Below are 21013 nucleotides of genomic sequence, written 5' to 3' on the forward strand. Positions count from 1 at the left end.
TCCTGAATAGTCATTGGAAGGACTGTTGATCAAGCTAAAGCTCCAATACTTTGGCAACCTGATTGGAAGAGCCAACTCACTGGAAAAGACCCTCATGCTGGGAAAGACTGAAGACAAAGGAGAAGAGGGTGGCAGAGGGTGAGATGGTTAGATACATCACTGACTCAACAGACATGAGTTTGAGCAAACTTCAAGAGACAGCGGAACAGAGTAGCCTGGCATGCTGCAGTCCATGGGTCACAAAGAGTCAGACACAACTCAGTGATGAACAACACAGAAAAAAACATTTTCTCATACTGTATACAAAACTTAACTCAAAAAGGTTGAGGACTTAAATGTTAGACCAGAAGCCATAAAACTCTAGAAGAAAACATAAGCAGTATACTCTTTCACATGTATCATAGCATATATTTTTGGATCTGCCTTCTAGTGAAGTGAAAGTGTTAGTCACTAAGCTGTATCCGACTCTTTGCGACCCCCTAGACTGTAGCCCACCAGGCTCCTCTGTCCATGGAATTCTCCAGGCAAAAATACTGAAGTGGGTAGCCATTCCATTCTCCAGGGGGTCTTTCTCAATCCAGGAATCAAACCCAGGTCTTCAACACTTGGGGCAGATTCTTTACCATCTTTACCATAAAAAAGAATGAAATGTTGCCATTTGCAATAACATAGACTAATCTGGAGGGCATTACACTTAGTGAAGTAAGTCAGACAGAGAAAGACAAATACTCTATGTTATCATTTATATGTGGAATATTAAAAAATAAAATTAATGAATTGAACAGAATATAAACAGGCTCATATACATAGAGAAAAAACTAGTGGTTACCAGGGGGAAACAAGAAGAATGGAGGGGGAAAAAGGGGGTAGGGGATTAAAAACTATAGACTACTATGTATAAAACAAATAAACTTCACAGGGAATACAGCCTATAATTTACAATAAATTTCAAAGGAGCATAATCTCTAAAATTTTCTATATTCTCACTTGAAACTAACATAATATTGTAAATCAACTCTAGCTCAATTGAAAATAAATTAATAGGGCTCTGCTGGTAATCCAGCAGTAACCCACCTCACAATGCAAGGGACACTGGTTTGATCCTCGTCTGGGAAGACCCCACATGCTGCAGAGAAAAAGCCTGAGTGCCACAGCTACTGAGCCTACACTCTGGAGACTGTGAGGGGCAACTACTGAACCCAAGAGCCACAGAGCCTTCTCTTGTTGCAACAAGAGAAGTCATGGTAGGAGAATTCCACACACTACAACTATAGTGCAGTGTCTGCTCGCCACAGCTAAAGAAAACCTGTACATAGTAATAAAGACTGAGCACATGAATATTGTAAAGTATTCATTTATTTAAAAATATTTATTTTGGCAATTAAATAAATTTATATTAAAAAATAAATGAATAAAAACAAATAACAATGAATAAATATATAAATAAAACCATGTCCAGGTGTCCAATGGGAACTCCCCTTTAAAACCATTTTTAATAAACATGGTGGCTGGGACTATGGAGTCTGGGATAAGACATAGAGCAGTCTTATTTACTCATTACAAACAACTGGAAGAAAAGTAATCATACTTGCCTTGCTTATGGATTTGCTGACATTCTTAATATTTATCTGGAGAATATTTCCAACAACTGGGAGAGGAGTGGGCCCAGGTGGCAGCTTCCCTTTGGCATGCCTCTGATTCCAGAGAAAAAGGAAAATCAAAATAGAAAGACAGATCACCAGAACTACAAAGAGACCCATTGGTGCACTTTGTGTGAGGGCAGCTGAAAGCTTAGAATCCAAACACTTTATAAAAACTAAGTGCAAAGAAAAAAACAAACAAACAAAGTGCAAGCTTATCATCAAACATGCAATAAGTCTTTGAACTTTTAAATAAATATTGCTTTATCATCAGTGCACTTTGGCTTGTCAATAGATATTTAAACAAAAGGTTACATTAGTATTGATAAACATGTAAATTTCAATGGAAATCTCAACTGAAAAATAATTCACTTTATCAGAGATGGCCATATTTTAGTAGTAAAATTGAAGCTATCAGAGTTTCAAAGGACTGGAATTCACAATCACAACAAATGATGAGAGTGTCTCTGCTCATCATATAAGCAGAAAAAGAAGCACTCTCTTAGAGCTTTTTTCTCATAAAATCCATGGAAAGGCCAGGTGAAAACAGAAGAAGGGGGCAGGACAAATAAAGAAAGGAATAGGGGGCTGGTCTTCTCTTAGAAAAGAGTAGAGCTATCCCACGAGTTCTCACAGAGCCCTTTTTTTGTGCCGGGAGTTCTGACACCACTTGCTTCCAGAGGAGATGCTGGTCAGCAGACAGTAGACAGAAAACAGGAATAACAAGTCAAGGAAAGAAATCACTCAAAGACATCAGTGGAAGGTCCCGTGGCTGCATATCACCCTCCCCACTTCTTTGCATACCCATTTCCAATAAGCATCACATAGCCAGAGCAAACATTTTATGTTCACACCTAGGTGAAAAAATACACTCCAGCAGTCAATACTATAAATATTTGAAAATATCTAGAAACTCACAGATATGAACAAAATTTCAAGATTCAAAAGATATTTGAGGACCTCCAATTGCATAATAAGCATCAAACTTAAAAGTCAGAAAACTATTCCTTGAAGGACTTAACTTAGTGAAAACAGAAAAGTTAAAATAACTGTATCATCAGATAAATTTAGCCATGAAAAACAAAAAGTTATTAGAAAACTGAGAAGTTCTTGGTAATTAAGTATGTGGTGGCAAAAAATATTTTTCAATAAATGGATACGCTGAGTAATAAAATAGATTTAGTTCCATTATCACTTATTTTAAACAGCAGTAAGATTTAGCAGTAACATGGGTTTTCACGAGGATAGAGTAAAAATAGTAATGATGAAAACATTAAACAAATTAAGTAGTATGGGAAATAATTCTATTAATAGAAATCCTAGTGACTTTATCACAGGAGTTTTGAAGAGAGAGAAAAACAAGCAAAAAATAATAAGCAAAGGAAATTGAATACATTTTTCCTACAATGATGAAAAATCCAAAGAATCCACTAAATTCTAAACAGGATTACAGAGAAAAGATCCACACTCCCAAAATCTTGTGAAACATGAGAATAACAAGGGAAAATAAAACCCTGAAAACTTTTAAAGAGAAAAAGGAAGTTACAAAGAATGAGACTCAATTTAGAATAAAATTTTCCTTACACAATGCTTATAAATGATTAAAAACAGTCAAGTAAAATCTTCAAAAGCTCAATAGGAAATGATTTTCAAAATTGTTATTCCATACCAGATAAACTCAATTCAACCATAAGGTCAAAGTATAGACATTTGGGGGCCTTCCCTGGTGGTCTAGTGGTTAAGACTCCATGCTTCCACTGCAGGGAGCACGGGTTCAATCCCTGGTCAGGGCACTAAGGTTCTGTGCTGTGTGGCAGAGCCCAAAATAAAGTAAGTAAGAAACATATAGACACTTTTGGACATGTGAACATTCAGAGTTTTATAATCTTGAAATCATTTCTGAAATAATTACCTGAGGAAAAACTCCAAAAAAAATAAAAAACATATCCCCTAAAGGGGAGAAAGTGAGACACAAAATTAATGATGTACAAAAGGCAAGCAAAACTTTTGAGTCTAAATAATGACTGAGAATGTGGTAGCAAAGCTTAAAGAAATTATCAAGTTATTTTTCATAAGGAAAAGAGGGCTAAAATTCTAGATGTTTCTAACAAAATATGCAAGCTGATATAGAGGGTAGGAAGTTGTCAGCATTTAGAGAGTGGTCTGTCTTATTCTAGTAAGGCTATCAATAGTAATTCTAATTTTTAATTATATGGACAGATACAAACAATTACAATACCAAAATTTCGCCTGAAAGTTTAAAATACACCTAAAATAAAATATCTTTCCTTTTAATAGAAGAAAAGCAAATGAAATGAAGAAAGCTTGATCAGTCCAGCTAAAAAGGACAATATAAAAGAATGAAGTCTATTAAGCATGAGGTAAAAATCATCTAGTGAGGCACTATGACTTCTCATTTCCTACAAAGACTGCATGGGTTTTTATCAGAAGCACCTCCTGAATATACTGCCCAAGACCAGTATGGACTGAAGAAATATGAAGACTAAAAGTGAATTCTGTGTACAAGAATCAAGTGCAAACAATAGCAATGATGAAAATTACCCCAAAAGTTGTATGGAAAATAGTTCTAGAATGTCCTTTATTGCTAGCAAGTACATCAATAACATTTATTTCAGGTATATCTAGATATTTAGTTTAACATTTAATTAATTAATTTAGGTAACACAGGCATGCTAAGTCACTTCAGTCTAGTCTGACTCTTTGTGATCCCATGGACTATAGCCTGCCAGGCTCCTCTGTCCATGGGATTCTCCAAGCAAGAATACTGGAGTGGATTGCCATGCCCTCCTCCAGGAAATCTGCCCAACCCAGGGATTGAAACCACCTCTCTTATATCTCCTGCATTGGCAGGCAGGTTCTTTACCATCAGCACTACCTGGGAAGCTCAATGTAGTTAATAAATACTTCTTAATATTTCCGAAGCTGAATTTAATAATAAAATACAACTAGCATATAACCAACAAGATAAGATTTATCGAGGAAATATTTTACTGGCTCTTCTGTGCCAGATATTTCCCACCCAGTTAGCTCACTTGATCTTCATAAGATGCTTTGAACAGAAATGTTTTAACTGAATTACCTGATACCTCCCTGCCCAGTTAATAAAGGAGAGAGATGGAATGGAACCTAAGACATCTGCCACACCACATATGCCAAGTATAACTTTAAAAAAGAAATTCGTGTTCTACAACAACAGCTGCCTGGAGAGAAGTCCCCCTCTTAAGAGTTGTGCACATATAAAACTCAATCAAGACAGCCAGTGTTACTTAGTTTTCAACATGGAAGTCAGCAAGACGGTTCTCAGAGACAAGAGCTTCCCTCCAAAGCTTCTGAGGGATCAGAGGACCATGGCTCAGGGTGGATACTGGGGAACTAACCACATCCAATAACAACCCAGTCTGGAAAGACCACCATGTCCATATTCCACAGATAAGAACACAACATATTTAAACTAGCATCTAAATGCAATAAAATCAAAAGAACCAAATTTAAAAGCAGTCTTCTTTAAAGCCACTATTAGATTTTTAAATAATGTGTCTAGAATTCTAAAGTGGTTTTTTTAAAGAAAATAAATGGCTTCCCTTAACTAAAAAATAATTTTTTATTTGTAGAAAGTTTACAAAGCACTTTTGTGGCTGCCTTATTATTTGACTCTCATCATCAACTCATAAAACAGATATCTTTCAATCCCTTTTACAGATGAGGAGAATGGGAACCAGAACTGAAGGGATGCATTCAAATTACTATTTCTAAGGCATAGTATAAGACTTCAGCTCTGGTTTTGTGACTTGTGAACTCTGCATTGGAAAGTGTTTCAAGTCAAATACATTGTACATTTGCTGAGTAAATGTTATATATCTTGCAGCTTCATTTTGGCATGAAAATCCGTTTAGGATTTTAAAGTTACTGAGTCAGTAATTTCATCATGAGTAAATAAAAATAAAAGTTCAGAAAAGTTTGTCCCTTTGAAATCTTTAGAACCTCAGGAAGCCAGATTCACAGATTCAAAGAATTTGATTTCAAAGCAACCCCATACCTATTGTGTGCTGCCTGAGGACATTCTTGACTGGAAGAAGAGTTGATTTTGTTGTTATTCTTTTGGGATTCAGATGATCATTATATCCACTACTGTGGGCAATTGTTCTAAGAATCCCTTAGAAGAAATGGAGTAGCCCTCACAATCAATAAAACAGTCTGAAATGTAGTACTTGGGTGCAATCTTAAATGATAAAATGATCTACATTCATTTCCAAGTAAACCATTTGACCTCACAGTAATCCAAATCTATGCCCAAACCACTGATGCCAATGAGGCTGAAGTTGACCAGTTCTATGAAGACTTACAAGATAGAATGAACACCAAAAGAAAATGTCCTTTTCATGATAGGGGATTGGAATGCAAAAGTAGGAAGTCAAGAGATACCTGGAGTATCAGGCAAGTTTGGCCTTAGAATACAAAATGAAACAGGGCAAAGGCTAACAGAGTTTTGACAAGAGAACAGACTGGTCATAGCAAACTCCCCTTTCCAACAACACAAGGGATGGCTCTACATATGGACAATACCAAATGGTCAATACTGAAATAAGATTGATTATATTCTTTGCAGTTCAAGATGGAGAAGCTCTATGCAGTCAATAAAAAAAGACCTGGAGCTAATTGTGGCTCAGATCATCCTAATTGCAAAATTGCTCCTTATTGCAAAAATTCGTGCTAACTTGGAGAAAGTAGGGAAAACCAATAGAACATTCAGATATGACCTAAATCAAATCCCTTATAACTATACAGAGGAGGAGACAAATAGATTCAACGGGTTATATCTGGTAGACAGAGTGCCTGAAGAATAGACAGAGGTTTATAACATTGTACAGGGGGCAGTGACCAAAACCATCCCAAGGAAATAGAAAACAAGAAAGCAAAGTGGTTATCCGAGGAGGATTTACAAATAGCTGAGGAAAGAAGAGAAGTGAAAAAGCAAGGGAGAAAGGGAAATATATACCCAAATGAAGGCAGTGTTTCAGAGAATAGCAAGGAGAGATAAGAAAGCTTTCTTCAATGAATAATGAAGAAAAGTAAATGAAAACAATAGAATGGGAAATACTTGAGATCTCTTCAAGAAAATTGATAATATCAAAGGAACATTTAATGCAAAGATAGGCACAAAAAAGAACAGAAACTGTGACGACCTAACAGAGGAAGAAGAAATTGAGAAGAGGTGGCAAGAATACCCAGAACTGCACAAGAAAAGGTTAATGACCTGGATAACCATGATGATGTGGCCACCAATCTAGAGGCAAACATCCTGGAATGTGAAGTCAAGTGGGCCTTAGGAAATATTAATACAAACAAAGTTAGTGGAGGTGATGGAATTCCTGCTGAACTATTTCAAATCCTAAAAGATGATGCTGTTACAGTGTAGCGCTCAATGTGTCAGCAAATTTGGAAAATTTAGCAGTGGCCACAGGGCTGGAAAAAGTCAGTTTTTATTCCAATCTCAAAGAAGAAGAGTGTCAAAGAATGTTCAAACTACTAAACAATTGCACTCATTTCTCATGCTAGTAAGGTTATGCTCAAAATCCTTCAAACCTGGCTTAAGCAGTGTGTGAACTGAGAACTTTCAGATGTACAAGCTGGGTTTAGAAAAGCCAGAGGAACCAGAGGTCAAATTGTCGACATTTTTTGGATCATTGTGAAAGCAAGGAAATTCCAGAAAAATATCTACTTCTGCTTCATTGACTACCCTAAAGCCTTTGACTGTGTGGATCACAACAGACTGTGGAAAATTCTTAAGGAGATAGGAATACCAGACCACATTACCTATGTCCTGAGAAACTTATATACAGGTCAAGAAGCAACAGTTAAAACATTACATGGAACAACTTACTGGTTCAAACTTGGGAAAGGAGTACAAAAAGGCTGTGTATTGTCACCCTGTTTATTTAACTTCTATGCTGGGTACATCATGCAAAATACCAGGCCAAATTAATCCCAAATTAGAATCAAGATTGCCAGGAGAAATAGCAACAACCTCAGATATGCCGATGACACCATACTTATGGCAGAAAGTGAGGAGGAATTTAAGAGCTTCTTGATGAAAGTGAAAGAAGAGAGTGGGAAAACTTGGCTTAAAACTCAACTTTCCAAAATTTGAGATCATGGCATATTGTCCCATCACTTCATGGCAGAGATGAGGAAAAAGTGGAAACAGTGACAGATTTTATTTTCTTGGGTTCCAAAATCACTGCACATGGTAACTGCAGCCATGAAACTACCAAAAAAAAAAAAAAAAAAAAAAGCTTGCACCTTGGAAGAAAAGCTATGACAAACTTAAACAGTTTATTAAAAAGCAGAGACATAACTTTGCTGACAAAGATCCATGTAGTCCAAGCTGTAGTTCTTCCAGTAGTCATGTATAGATGTTAGAGTTAGACAATAAAGAAGGCTGAGCACCAAAGAATTAATGCTTCCAAACTGTGATGCTGGAGAAGACTCTTCAGAATTTCTTGGACAGCAAGGAAATCAAGCCAGTCAATCCTGAAGGAAATCAATGCTGAATATTCATTGGAAGGACTAATGCTGAAGTCGAAGCTCCAATAATTTGGCCACCTGAGTAAACAGTGGACTCCTTGAAAAAGACCCTGATGCTGGGAAAGATGGAAGGCCAAAGGAGAAGAGGGCAGCAGAGGATGAGATGGTTCGATAGCATCACTCAATGCACATGAATTTGAGTAAACTCTGGGAGACAGTGAAGAACAGGGAAGCCTGACATGCTACAGTCCATGGGGTTGCAAAGAGTCGACACGACTTAGTGACTGAATAACAGGAATAATTTAGGGAAATAAAAAGAATTGTCTTTATTTGCAGAGTATATGATCATTTATGTAGAAAATCAATGGAAGCTACATAGAAGAGTAGATTTTTGAATGATAACTATTCTCTCTATTTCTCCAGAGCAATCTGTTTATGTGAAAAACTTGTGACTTCCCTTTTTCTATGCAAAAATCCTAGGGTTTCATATGCCTAACCATTTTACTCTTCATAGAAGGGAGAAAACACAGAAATTGTTGAGCTGGGACAGATCTTAGGAATACTCTAATAAAATGCCTTATATCTGTGTTTTAAGAGCAATGTGATAATGGCTCAGAGAGGCAAAGACTTTCACACATAATCACACAGTGGGTTAATACCAGAACTTCCAGCTGAAAAGTCTTTGCTTTCTCAAATATGAGTTTTTTAATCATGTGAATCTGAAGAAATTGTAAATATTGAACATAGTAAACACATACTATTAAATTTTAACTATCTAGTAGATTAACATGAGAAAGCTGAAAGGTTATGAAAGTTTGTAATAACCTGTGTTACCCCAGATAGTAGGGACATCAAAGTTTAGGGAACGACAGTCTTCCACATAAAGTTCTCAATCAGAGCTCGAAAAGAAACTGGGATGTTAATAACAAGACATACTCTCTTGCCCTTTGCTCTCAGTGATCCACAAAATTCTAAATAAAGAATATGTCAGAATATTTGAGTACAGGATCTACTTTCTAGGTCCCTGACCAGAACTCTAATTTATGAGTAGGTAGAGAATAGGCATTAGTTAAGGCTAAAAAAATCACACCATCCCCCAAGTAAGCAACGTTCAGTGTGGTGAAGGAACCTCCCAGGTAGAAAGAGTTCCCCTCACCAGGAGCGGGAGAGAAGTCTGGGCAACAGGCTTCTCCAGCCTTTGGGGTCATTGTACAAATGTCCTGCTTTGATTTCACCCTACCCAGACTCACAAAGCTCAGATGTATAGAGATGTGAGGAACAAGAAGAAAAGCAGGGACTACTAATAGCAGCCACACAGCAGAAGTTGTTGCAGTTCACAGGGACCTACTTAAGAGACAAACTCAGCAGATTCCACCACTGATCTTGCAAGCCACCTGGCATTTCCTGCAGATGACACCAGTTTTTGCACTACACGTATTCACATTTGCTGATGTGGCTACTGGAGCCCCTTCCCAGTCTGTCCCCAGACCCCTGCCAGAGTCCAAGAGCCATGCCTAAAGTCAGCTTTTTTTTCTGAGGCCGTGTGAGTGTAAGATGCAAGCCTAGGCTCCTCTGGCTGAGACTCCAGCCTGAACTACGTGTGGCCTCCACTGTACTGCACATCTAGAGGGAGAGTTTGCAGCTGTGGGAGAATTTGCCAACAGCCAGGAGACCTGCAACTGCCAGTGAGCCCTTAATTGGCCCGATTTTTGCTATATATATATATGTGTGTGTGTGTGTGTGTGTGTGTGTGTGTGTGTGTGTGTGTGTGTGTGTCTGCACCTGGCTTCTGCTCCAACATAAGACCTGTAGCTGACTCATGCTGCTGAGTTTGTGTCCACCACTTTCTCTGGCTACCATCAATGCCTGTCCTGTTCCCTAGCCACTGCGCTTTTAGACAAAACTGAAGATGCCTATTATCCTTGCAGTCACTGGGAAACCCCAGCAGTGTTCATGAAGGTCCACATAGTTTGTCAGTGTTTTGGTACCAGTGGCCTGAGCTGAAGAGACATCATGCCCCTTTCCTCAGACTCAGTGCTTCAACATGCTCCCATAACTCATACCTTGCAGCACTTGACAACAAAAACAAGACCAGGAGCTGACTGTGGCTCAGATCATGAACTCCTTATTACCAAATTCAGACTGAAATTGAAGAAAGTAGGGAAAACCGCTAGACCATTCAGGTATGACCTAAATCAAATCCCTTATGATTATACAGTGGAAGTGAGAAATAGACTTAAGGGCCTAGATCTGATAGACAGAGTCCCTGATGAACTATGGAATGAGGTTTGTGACACTGTACAGGAGACAGGGATCAAGACCATCCCCATGGAAAAGAAATGCAAAAAAACAAAATGGCTGTCTGAGGAGGCCTTACAAATAGCTGTGAAAAGGAGAGAGGCAAAAAACAAAGGAGAAAAGGAACGATATAAGCATCTGAATGCAGAGTTCCAAAGAATAACAAGAAGAGATAAGAAAGCCTTCTTCAGAGATCAATGCAAAGAAATAGAGGGAAAGAACAGAATGGGAAAGACTAGAGATCTCTTCAAAAAAAATTAGAGATACAAAGGGAACATTTCATGCAAAAATGGGCTCGATAAAGGACAGAAATGGTACGGATCTAACAGAAGCAGAAGATATTAAGAAGAAGCGGCAAGAATACATGGAAGAACTGTACAAAAAAGATCTTCATGACCCAGATAATCACGATGGTGTGATCACTCACCTAGAGCCAGATATCCTGGAATGTGAAGTCAAGCTGGCCTTAGAAAGCATCACTGAAAAGAAAGATAGTGGAGGTGATGGAATTCCAGTGGAGCTATTTCAAATCCTGAAAGATGATGCTGTGAAAGTGCTGCACTCAATATGCCAGCAAATTTGGAAAACTCAGCAGTGGCCACAGGACTGGAAAAGGTCAGTTTTCATTCCAATCCCAAAGAAAGGCAATGCCAAAGAATGCTCAAACTAACGCAATTGCACTCACCTCACATGCTAGTAAAGTAATGCTCAAAATTCTCCAAGCCAGGCTTCAGCAATTTGTGAACTGTGAACTTCCAGATGTTCAAGCTGGTTTTAGAAAAGGCAGAGGAACCTGAGATCAAATTGCCAACATCCCCTGGATCATCGAAAAGCAAGAGAGTTCCAGAAAAACATCTGTTTCTGCTTTATTGACTATGCCAAAGCCTTTCACTGTGTGGATCACTATAAACTGTGGAAAATTCTGAAAGAGATGGGAATACCAGACCATGACCTGTCTCTTGAGAAACCTATATGCAGGTCAGGAAGCAACAGTTAGAACTGGACATGGAACAACAGACTGGTTTCAAATAGGAAAAGGAGTACATCAAGGCTGTATATTGTCACCCTACTTATTTAACTTCTATGCAGAATATATCATGAGAAATGTTGGGCTGGAAGAAGCACAAGCTGGAATCAAGATTTCTGGGAGAAATATCAATAACCTCAGATATGCAGATGACACCACCCTTATGGCAGAAAGTGAAGAGGAACTGAAAAGCCTCTTGATGAAAGTGAAAGAGGAGAGTGAAAAAGTTTGCTTAAAGCTCTACATTTGGAAAACGAAGATCATGGCATCTGGTCCCATCACTTCATGGCATCTCGTCCCATCCCTTCATGGCAAATAGATGGGGAAACAGTGTGAGACTTTATTGTTTAGGGCTCCAAAATCACTGCAGATGGTGATTGCAGCTATGAAGTTAAAAGATGCTTACTCCTTCGAAGGAAAGTTATGACCAACCTAGATAGCATCTTCAAAAGCAGAGACATTATTTTGCAAACAAACGTCTGTCTAGTCAAGGGTATGGTTTTTCCTGTGGTCATGTATGGATGTAAGAGTTGGACTGTGAAGAAGGCTGAGTGCCAAAGAATGGATGCTTTCGAACTGTGGTGTTGGAGAAGACTCTTGAGAGTCCCTTGGACTGCAAGAAGATCCAACCAGTCCATTCTGAAGGAAATCAGTCCTAGGTGCTCTTTGGAAGGAATGATGCTAAAGCTGAAACTCCAGTACTTTGGCCACCTCATGAAGAGTTGACTCATTAGAAAAGACCCTGATGCTGGGAGGGATTGGGGGCAGGAGGAGAAGGGGACGACAGAGGATGAGATGGCTGGATGGCATCACTGACTCGATGGACGTGAGTGAGTGAACTCCGGGAGTTGGTGATGGACAGGGAGGCCTGGCATGCTGCAATTCATAGGGTCGCAAAGAGTCAGACACAAGTGAGCAACTCAACTGACTGACTTACTAGCGTGTGAGATGAGTACAATTGTGTGGTAGTCTGAGCATTCTTTGGTGTTGCCTTTCTTTGGGATTGGAATGAAATCCAATCCAATCCAATCCCTTTTCCAGTCCTGTGGCCACTGAGAGTTTTTCCAAATTTGCTGGCATATTGAGTGCAGCACTTTCACAGCATCATCTTTCAGGATTTGAAATAGCTCAACTGGAATTCCATCACCTCCACTATCTTTGTTCGTAGTGATGATTTCTAAGGCCAGCTTGACTTCACATTCCAGGATGTCTGGCTCTAGGTGAGTGATCACACCATCGTGATTATCTGGGTCATGAAGCTCTTTTTTGTACAGTTCTTCTGTGTATTGTTGCCACCTCTTCTTAATATCTTCTGCTTCTGTTAGATCCGTACCATTTCTGTCCTTTATCGAGCCCATTTTTGCATGAAATGTTCCCTTTGTATCTCTAATTTTTTTTGAAGAGATCTCTAGTCTTTCCCATTCTGTTGTTTCCCTCTATTTCTTTGCATTGATCACTGAGGAAGGCTTTCTTTTCTCTCCTTGCTAGGAATTCTGCATTCCGACGCTTATATCGTTCCTTTTCTCCTTTGTTTTTTGCCTCTCTTCTTTTCACAGCTATTTGTAAGACCTCCTCAAACAGCCTTTTTTTTTTTTTTTTTTTTTTTTTTTTTTTTGCATTTCTTTTCCATGGGGATGGTTTTGATCCCTGTCTCCTGTACAATGTCATGAACCTCCGTCCATAGTTCATCGGGGACTCTGTCTATCAGATCTAGTTTCTTAAATCTATTTCTCATTTCCACTGTATAATCATAAGGGATTTGATTTACATCATAGTTGAATTGTCTAGCAGTTTTCCCTACTTTCTTCAATTTAAGTCTGAATTTGGCAATAAGGAGTTCATGATCTGAGCCACATTCAGCTCCTGGTCTTGTTTTTGTTGACTGTATAGAGCTTCTCCATCTTTGGCTGCAAAGAATATAATCAATCCGATTTTGGTGTTGACCATCAGGTGATGTCCATGTGTAGAGTCTTCTCTTGTGTTGTTGGAAGAGGGTGTTTGCTATGACCAGTGCGTTCTCTTGGAAGTACTCTATTAACCTTTGCCCTGTTTCATTCTGTACTCCAAGGCCAAATTTGCCTGTTACTCCAGGTGTTTCTTGACTTCCTACTTTTGCATTCCAGTCCCGTATAATGAAAAGGACATCTTTTTTGGGTGTTAATTCTAAAAGGTCTTGTAGGTCTTCATAGAACTGTTCAACTTCAGCTTCTTCACTGTTACTGCTTGGGGCATCAGCTTGGATTACCATGATATTGAATGATTTGCCTTGGAAACAAACAGAGATCATTCTGTAGTTTTTGAGATTGCATCCAAGTATTGCATTTTGGACTCTTTTGTTGACCATGATGGCTACTCCATTTCTTCTAAGGAATTCCTGCCCACAATAGTAGATATAGTGGTCATCTGAGTTAAATTCACCCATTCCAGTCCATGTTAGTTCGCTGATGCCTAGAATGTCGATGTTCACTCTTGCCATCTCCTGTTTAGCTACTTCCAATTTGCCTTGATTCATGGACTTGACATTCCAGGTTCCCATGCAATATTGCTCTTTACAGCATCGGACCTTGCTTCTATCACCAGTCACATCCACAACTGGGTATTGTTTTTGCTTTGGCTTCATCCCTTCATTCTTTCTGGAGTTATTTCTCTACTGATCTCCAGTAGCATATTGGGCACCTACTGACCCAGATAGTTCCTCTTTCAGTGTCTTATCATTTTGTCTTTTCATACAGTTCATTGGGATCTCAAGGCAAGAATACTGAAATGGTTTGCCATTTCCTTGTCCAGTGCACCACATTCTGTCAGACCTCTCCACCATGACCCACCCATCCTGGGTGGCCCCACATGGCATGGCTGTTTCATTGAGTTAGACCAGGCTGTGGTCCATGTGATTAGATTAGCTAGTTTTCTGTGATTATGGTTTCAGTGTGTCAGCCCTCTCACAACACCTACCATCTACTTGGGTTTCTCTTACCTTGGACATGGGGTATCTCTTCATGGCTGCTCCTGCCGGCTCCAACAGACCCCACAGAAGCGTGGCCAAAAGGAGCTACCCCTCACCCAAGGTCAGGCTTGGCGACCGAGAGTGCCAGGCTGCAACAGCACAGGAGCAGCCTAGAGGAGCTACCCCCCACCCAAAGTCAGGGGCGGCAGTCGAGAGGAGCAACCCCACGTCCAAGGAGCAGTGGCTGCGCAGGGGCAGGATGGCCGAGAGGAGCTACTCCATGTTCAATGTCAGGAGGGGCGGCCGTGTCGAGATATACCAAGCTGCTCCTGCTAAGTAGCTTCAGTCATGTTTGACTCTGTGCAACCCCATAAATGGCAGCCCACTAGGCTCCTGTCCCTGGGATTCTCGAGGTAAGAACACTGGAGTAGGTTGCCATTTCCTTCTTCAATGCATGAAAGTGAAAACTGAAAGTGAACTCGTTCAGTCGTGCCTGACTCTTAGCGACCCCATGGCCTACAGCCTACCAGGCTCCTCTGTCCATGGGATTTTCCAGGCAAGAATACTGGAGTGGGGTGCCATTGCCTTCTCCTTATACCAAGCTAGTGGTTGCCAAAAGAGTCTCTGTTTTGTAAGTAATTTCATTTATATCATTTCTTTTTAGATTCCATATATAAGAACATCTGCCCATTTAAAAAACTGAGTATTTTTAAAAATTGAGTTGTATGAGTTTTTTCTTTCTTTCTTTCTCTATTCTTTATGGATATATGAAAAAGTTTTTTATTTATTTACACATTTAAGCATAGTTGGTTTATAATATATGTTTCACATGTGCAGTATGATGATTTAGTATTTTGTAGAGTATACTCCCTTAAAAGTTAAGTAGTGGCTATAGTTCCCTGTGCTATACAATATATTTTTGTTGCTTATCTATTTTGTAGATAGTAGTTTGTAACTCTTAACCTCACGCCCAGAATTAAAGGTTAATTAAGGTGAGCATCTGCCTGAAATGTGGGAGACCCGGGTTCAATCCCTGGGTCAGGAAGATCCCCTGGAGAAGGAAATGGCAACCTACTCCAGTACTCTTGCCTGGAGAATCCCGTGGAGGGAGGGAGGCTACAGTCCATGGGGTCACAAAGAGTCGACACGACTGAGCAACTTCACTCACTCACTCACTCAAGGTGAGGTTAAAAATTACAAACTACTATCTATAAAATAGATAAGCAACAAAAATATATTGTATAGCACAGGGAATTATAGCCACTACTCTGTTGCAACTTTTAAGGGAGTATACTCTACAAAATACTAAATCATTATACTGCACATGTGAAACATATATTATAAATCAACTATACTTAAATGTCTTGATAAATCTGTATGCAGGTCAGGAAGCAACAGTTAGAACTGAACATGGAACAATAGACTGGCTCCAAATAGGAAAAGGAGTACGTCAAGACTGTATATTGTCACCCTGCTTATTTAACTTCTATGCAGAGTACATCATGAGAAACGCTGGACTGGAAGAAACATAAGCTGGAATCAAGATTTCCAGGAGAAATATCAATAACCTTAGATATGCAGATGACACCACCCTTATGGCAGAAAGTGAAGAGGAACTGAAAAGCCTCTTGATGAAAGTGAAAGAGGAGAGTGAAAAAGTTGGCTTAAAGCTCAACATTCACAAAACGAAGATCATGGCATCTGGTCCCATCATCTCATGGGAAATAGATGGGGAAACAGTGGAAACAGTGTCAAACTTTATTTTTGGAGGATCCAAAATCACTGCAGATGGTGACTGCAGCCATGAAATTAAAAGACACTTACTCCTTGGAAGAAAAGTTATGACCAACCTAGACAGTATATTCAAAAGCAGAGACATTACTTTGCCGACTAAGGTCCGCCTACTCAAGGCTATGGTTTTTCCAGTAGTCATGTATGGATGTGAGAGTTGGACTGTGAAGAAGGCTGAGCGCCGAAGAATTGATGCTTTTGAACTGTGGTGTTGGAGAAGACTCTTGAGAGTCCCTTGGACTGCAAGGAGATCCAAACAGTCCATTCTGAAGGAGATCAACCCTGGGATTTCTTTGGAAGGACTGATGTTGAAGCTGAAACTTCAGTACTTTGGCCACCTCATGCGAAGAGTTGACTCATTGGGAAAGACTCTGATGCTGGGAGGGATTGGCGGCAGGAGGAGAAGGGGATGACCGAGGATGAGATGGCTGGATGGCATCACGGACTTGATGGACGTGAGTCTGAGTGAACTCCGGGAGATGGTGATGGACGGGGAGGCATGGCGTGCTGCGATTCATGGGGTCACAAAGAGTCGGACACGACTGAGCTACTGAACTGAACTGAACTGATGCTTAAATGTGTAAATAAATAAAAAACGTTTTCATATATCCATAAAGAATAGAGAAAGAAAAAAAAAGAACTCATATAACACAATTTTTAAAGATACCCAGTTTTTTAAATGTGCAGATGTTCTTATATGTGGAATCTAAAAAGAAATGATATGAATGGAATTACTTGCAAAACAGAGACTCACAGAGTAGGTACTTATGGTTGCCAGGGGAAAAGGATAGTTAGAGAGTTTGGGTTGGACAGGTACACACTGCTATATTTAAGATGGATAACCAGCAATGGCCTCCTGTATAACATGTGGAACTCTGATCAATGTTTTGTGGCAGCCTGGATGGGAGGGGTATTTAGGGGAGAATGGGTACACATATATGTATGGCTGAGTCTCTTCACTGTTCACCTGAAACTATCACAACATCGTTAATCAGTTATAACCCAATTCAAAATAAAAAAGTTTTTAAAAACTGGGCAGATGATCTGAACAGACATTTTTCCAAAGAAAGTTTCCAAATGGCTAACAGCTTTGTTAAAAGATGCTCAACATCTCTAGTTACCAGGGAAATGCAATAAAAAACCATAGATAGGCATCTCCTCATATCTGCTTTAATGTCAATGACAATTATGGAATAATTGTGGTAATAATTCACAATGTATTCATATAAAACCATTACATTGCACCTTAAATATGTTCTTTTCTGCTTTTTATTCTAGCATTCGCTCTCTTTTCATTTCCATAATTTTTCATCATACTTGCTATTTTCAGATAATTCCAATGCATAGATTTAACAGGTTTTTCTTTCTATTGTCTACTTTTTATCTTCACACTTTTGTGTGCATCTTGTTTTTTATGTCTATTTTTTAAATTTTTTCCCTTGATAAAATATTAATATAAAATATATGCAATAAAGTGTATTAACCTTAAGTGTACACTTTGGTAAATTTTTACATATGTGTACACCTTCCTAAGCACCATCTACATCAAAATCTAGAACATGGTCCTATACCACAGGAGGCTCTCTCACTTCTTTTCCAGTCTCTCTACCCCAGACAATAAATCATTTTTCTGACTCCTCTCAATGAAGGTTAGTTTTGCCTATGCTAGACAGAAACAGAATCTTACAGAATGTACTTTTTGGTGTCTGGACACTTTCATTTAACTTCATCTTGGAGATTCTTCCACGTTTCCACAAGTTGCTGAGGATTGTCTTTTTTTATTGATAGCAGTACCCTATTCCATGAATGTGATGTGTTATATTTACCCACTATTATGCTAATAGATATTGAGTTGATTCCAGTTTGAAGCCAATATAAAGCTATTGTGAACACTTTTTCCCATGTGTGATCTTAGATACAGGCTGACATTTTTCAAGAATATACAGCTTAAAGTCCTCGGGCTCCAGGAGAAGGCTGATGTCTAGCTTTAGAACATATGGTTAAACATTTCAAGGTTTTGAAACAGTTTGTCCTCCCACCAAAATGTATGGTAGGTCTAGTAGAACCACTTCCTCATGAATACTTGGAATTTTCAGGACTTTTAAAAAATTCTGGTAGGTACATACTAGAGGTAGTCCATTGTGATTTTAATTTTTATTTCCCACATAACTAAAAATATTGTGTACCATTTTTTCATATTTATTGACCATATGGATATTCTTTTCTGTGAAGAATTTGTTCAAACATTTTGCCCATCTAAAAAAATATCTGAATGGAAGTCTTTCATTTTACTGATGTAATCTGGATGTAAGTCCTTCATTGGATTTATTCAGTGTAAATATTTCTCCCAGACTCTGGCTAGCTTTTTGATGATATTAAATGATATCTTTTGAAGAAGAGGAATTTTAAAATTAATTTAAATAAAGACCAATTTGTTGATCTCTTGTAATTAGTGCTTTTTTTGTTCTATTTTCTTAAAACTTTGTCAAGTTCAAAGTCATAATGACTTTCTCTTATGTTTCACAGCAAAGGCTTTATACTTCTGTTTTTCATACTTATGTCCATGATCCATTTCAAATAAGTGTTTGTAAGCAACTTGTAAGGAACAAGTTGATTTTTTTCCCAATATTAATTTCATCTAGCATGAAGATTATTCTTTTCATGCTAATTAAATAGCACTATCACATGGCCATATAGGTGTGAGTCTGTTTCTGAAGTTTTTCCTATTCTAGTGTATTTCAAGCTGTTATTCTTGTGTCAATACCATATTGTCCTAATTATTATAGCTTTAAACTAAGTCCTCATATCTGGTGTAAGTCTTCTACCTTTATTCTTCCTTCTTCTTGATTATATTAGCTTCTTTGTATTTCCACACAAATTTTAGATCAATTGATCAATTCAGAACCTCTGATATTTACTAAGAATTCATTGAATCTCTACATTGACAGAATTGACACTTAAACAATATTGATTTTTCTAAATTTATGAACATGGTATAACTCTATATTTGGGTATAATTTCTCCCAGCAACTTTGTGAAATTTGAAGTATTGAAGTGTTTCACATTATTCATTAGATTCAGCCCTAGATATTAGTGGGGAATGGTTAGCTTATTTAAAATATTTCTTTTATCCATATCATTATTTAATTATTTGATCTTAGCACAAAGCAGTACAATTAATTCTTTTCAATTCATTTTTTAATTAACCACATAGCCAGTTCTCAGGCCACTCTACTTTGCTATGAGCAGTGTATTTCTATTGCATTCTCAGGTGCAACACTCTCAAGACCTAAGGAAGACATGCTTAACAGTTCCTTTATTTTTGTTTGGCAGCTCCTTGGAACTCACATAAAGTTTCTATTCTTTGTCATATATGTCCACTAAAGACTACTCAATTAGCTTAGTGCTCATCTAATAATTGGACAGATATTTACTTACTAGTTTTAGGAACAAAATAGCTCCTACTATTTGCAAGACACTTTATATATATGTTGGAGCATGCTTTCAACATGCATCCAGACACTTTATAGTTTTGCTGTATCCTTCACTTCCTTCTTGCACAGAACCTCCAGGTTTGCCAGAGGTGAAAATTTAGGGTCTTCTCCAGTCTTTTCAGAACATTTGTAGATTTCTAATGTCTCAGGAGGGCATCCCAGGTGTTGCTAGTGGTAAAGAACCTGCCTGACAAGGCAGGAGACATAAGAGATGAGGGTTCAATCCCTCAATCAGAAAGATCCCCTGAAGGAGGGCATGGCAGTCCAGTCCAGCATTCTTGCCTGGAGAATCCCATAGACAGACGAGCCTGGCTGGTTATAGTCCTTACAGTTGCACAGAGTCAGACACAACTGAGTTACTTAGCAAGCGCGCACACACACGCAGTATCTCAGGAATTCATCAGTTTTTCAAAGCCTTCCATGAATATCTCATTCCTCAACTTTTCCTTTTAAGCTTTTTGGTTAGTGTATTGATTTCTATAGCTTCGGGCATCTACAATAGTCAAAAATTGCCCCTGACCGTTCTCAACAAATGTGTCTGTGGAAAGGCTGTTCATACTGGGAAAGTTCTGAGATCAATCCTGAATGTAGTCTTCCACAGTGACCACAAGCAGGTCAAATAATAATGATTCTTTGGGAACAGGGTTTTGAAGGAGTTCCATCTCCACTCACTGCCTTCTGCTTGTGACTGATATATTATTGCTGCTTTTCACCATGATTATAGTCTGTAGCTTTTCAAGGCTACCTCAAAGCTGGGAAGATAGAAGGGAATAAGGCAAAACATGACAAACCTCACTGTTATTACTGAGGTTTATCCATTTTCTTGAAGAAACACTCTGCAGATTGATGCATGTCTTGGCTAATGGCCAAAGATCTGAAAAAGCAGACCCCATAATTTTTACTTGTGCTCTCATTGTTATATATCAGAGAGAATTATTAGAAGTCATTACTCCATACCACATTTGCTGACATCTTTCGGTCTAATTTTGAAAGGAAGTAATGAAAAGTGGTTACTGTTACTTTTTTCACACTTACGGGGAATGGGATCAATATTTCACCAATAATGAAAATAGTTTCTAGGATTTTAGAGACATCTGTTTTTCAGAAATTTTCTCAATTTGCAGAGAATGTTTATCATTAAAAAAATGTTAACCATTATCAAACTTTGTACATTTACTTCAATAAAGGACAGAAATGGTATGGACCTAACAGAAGCAGAAGATATTAAGAAGAGGTGGCAAGAATACACAGAAGAACTGTACAAAAAAGATCT

At 38.5% G+C, this 21013-nt stretch overlaps 1 protein-coding gene across 1 annotated transcript in view; it reads right to left on the reverse strand.

The window, feature by feature from the left end:
* LOC128067982 (cytochrome P450 2C31) overlaps positions 1 to 1760 on the reverse strand; it is a 50375-nt gene extending 48615 nt beyond the window's left edge. Inside the window, exon 1 of the mRNA XM_052661124.1 lies at positions 1593 to 1760. Coding sequence (XP_052517084.1) covers positions 1593 to 1760 — 168 coding nt within the window. The remainder of the gene's footprint in view (positions 1 to 1592) is intronic.
* Positions 1761 to 21013: the final 19253 nt, after the last annotated feature.

Source organism: Budorcas taxicolor, chromosome 23 (assembly GCF_023091745.1).
Source record: "Budorcas taxicolor isolate Tak-1 chromosome 23, Takin1.1, whole genome shotgun sequence".
In the NCBI taxonomy this organism is placed as follows: domain Eukaryota; kingdom Metazoa; phylum Chordata; class Mammalia; order Artiodactyla; family Bovidae; genus Budorcas; species Budorcas taxicolor.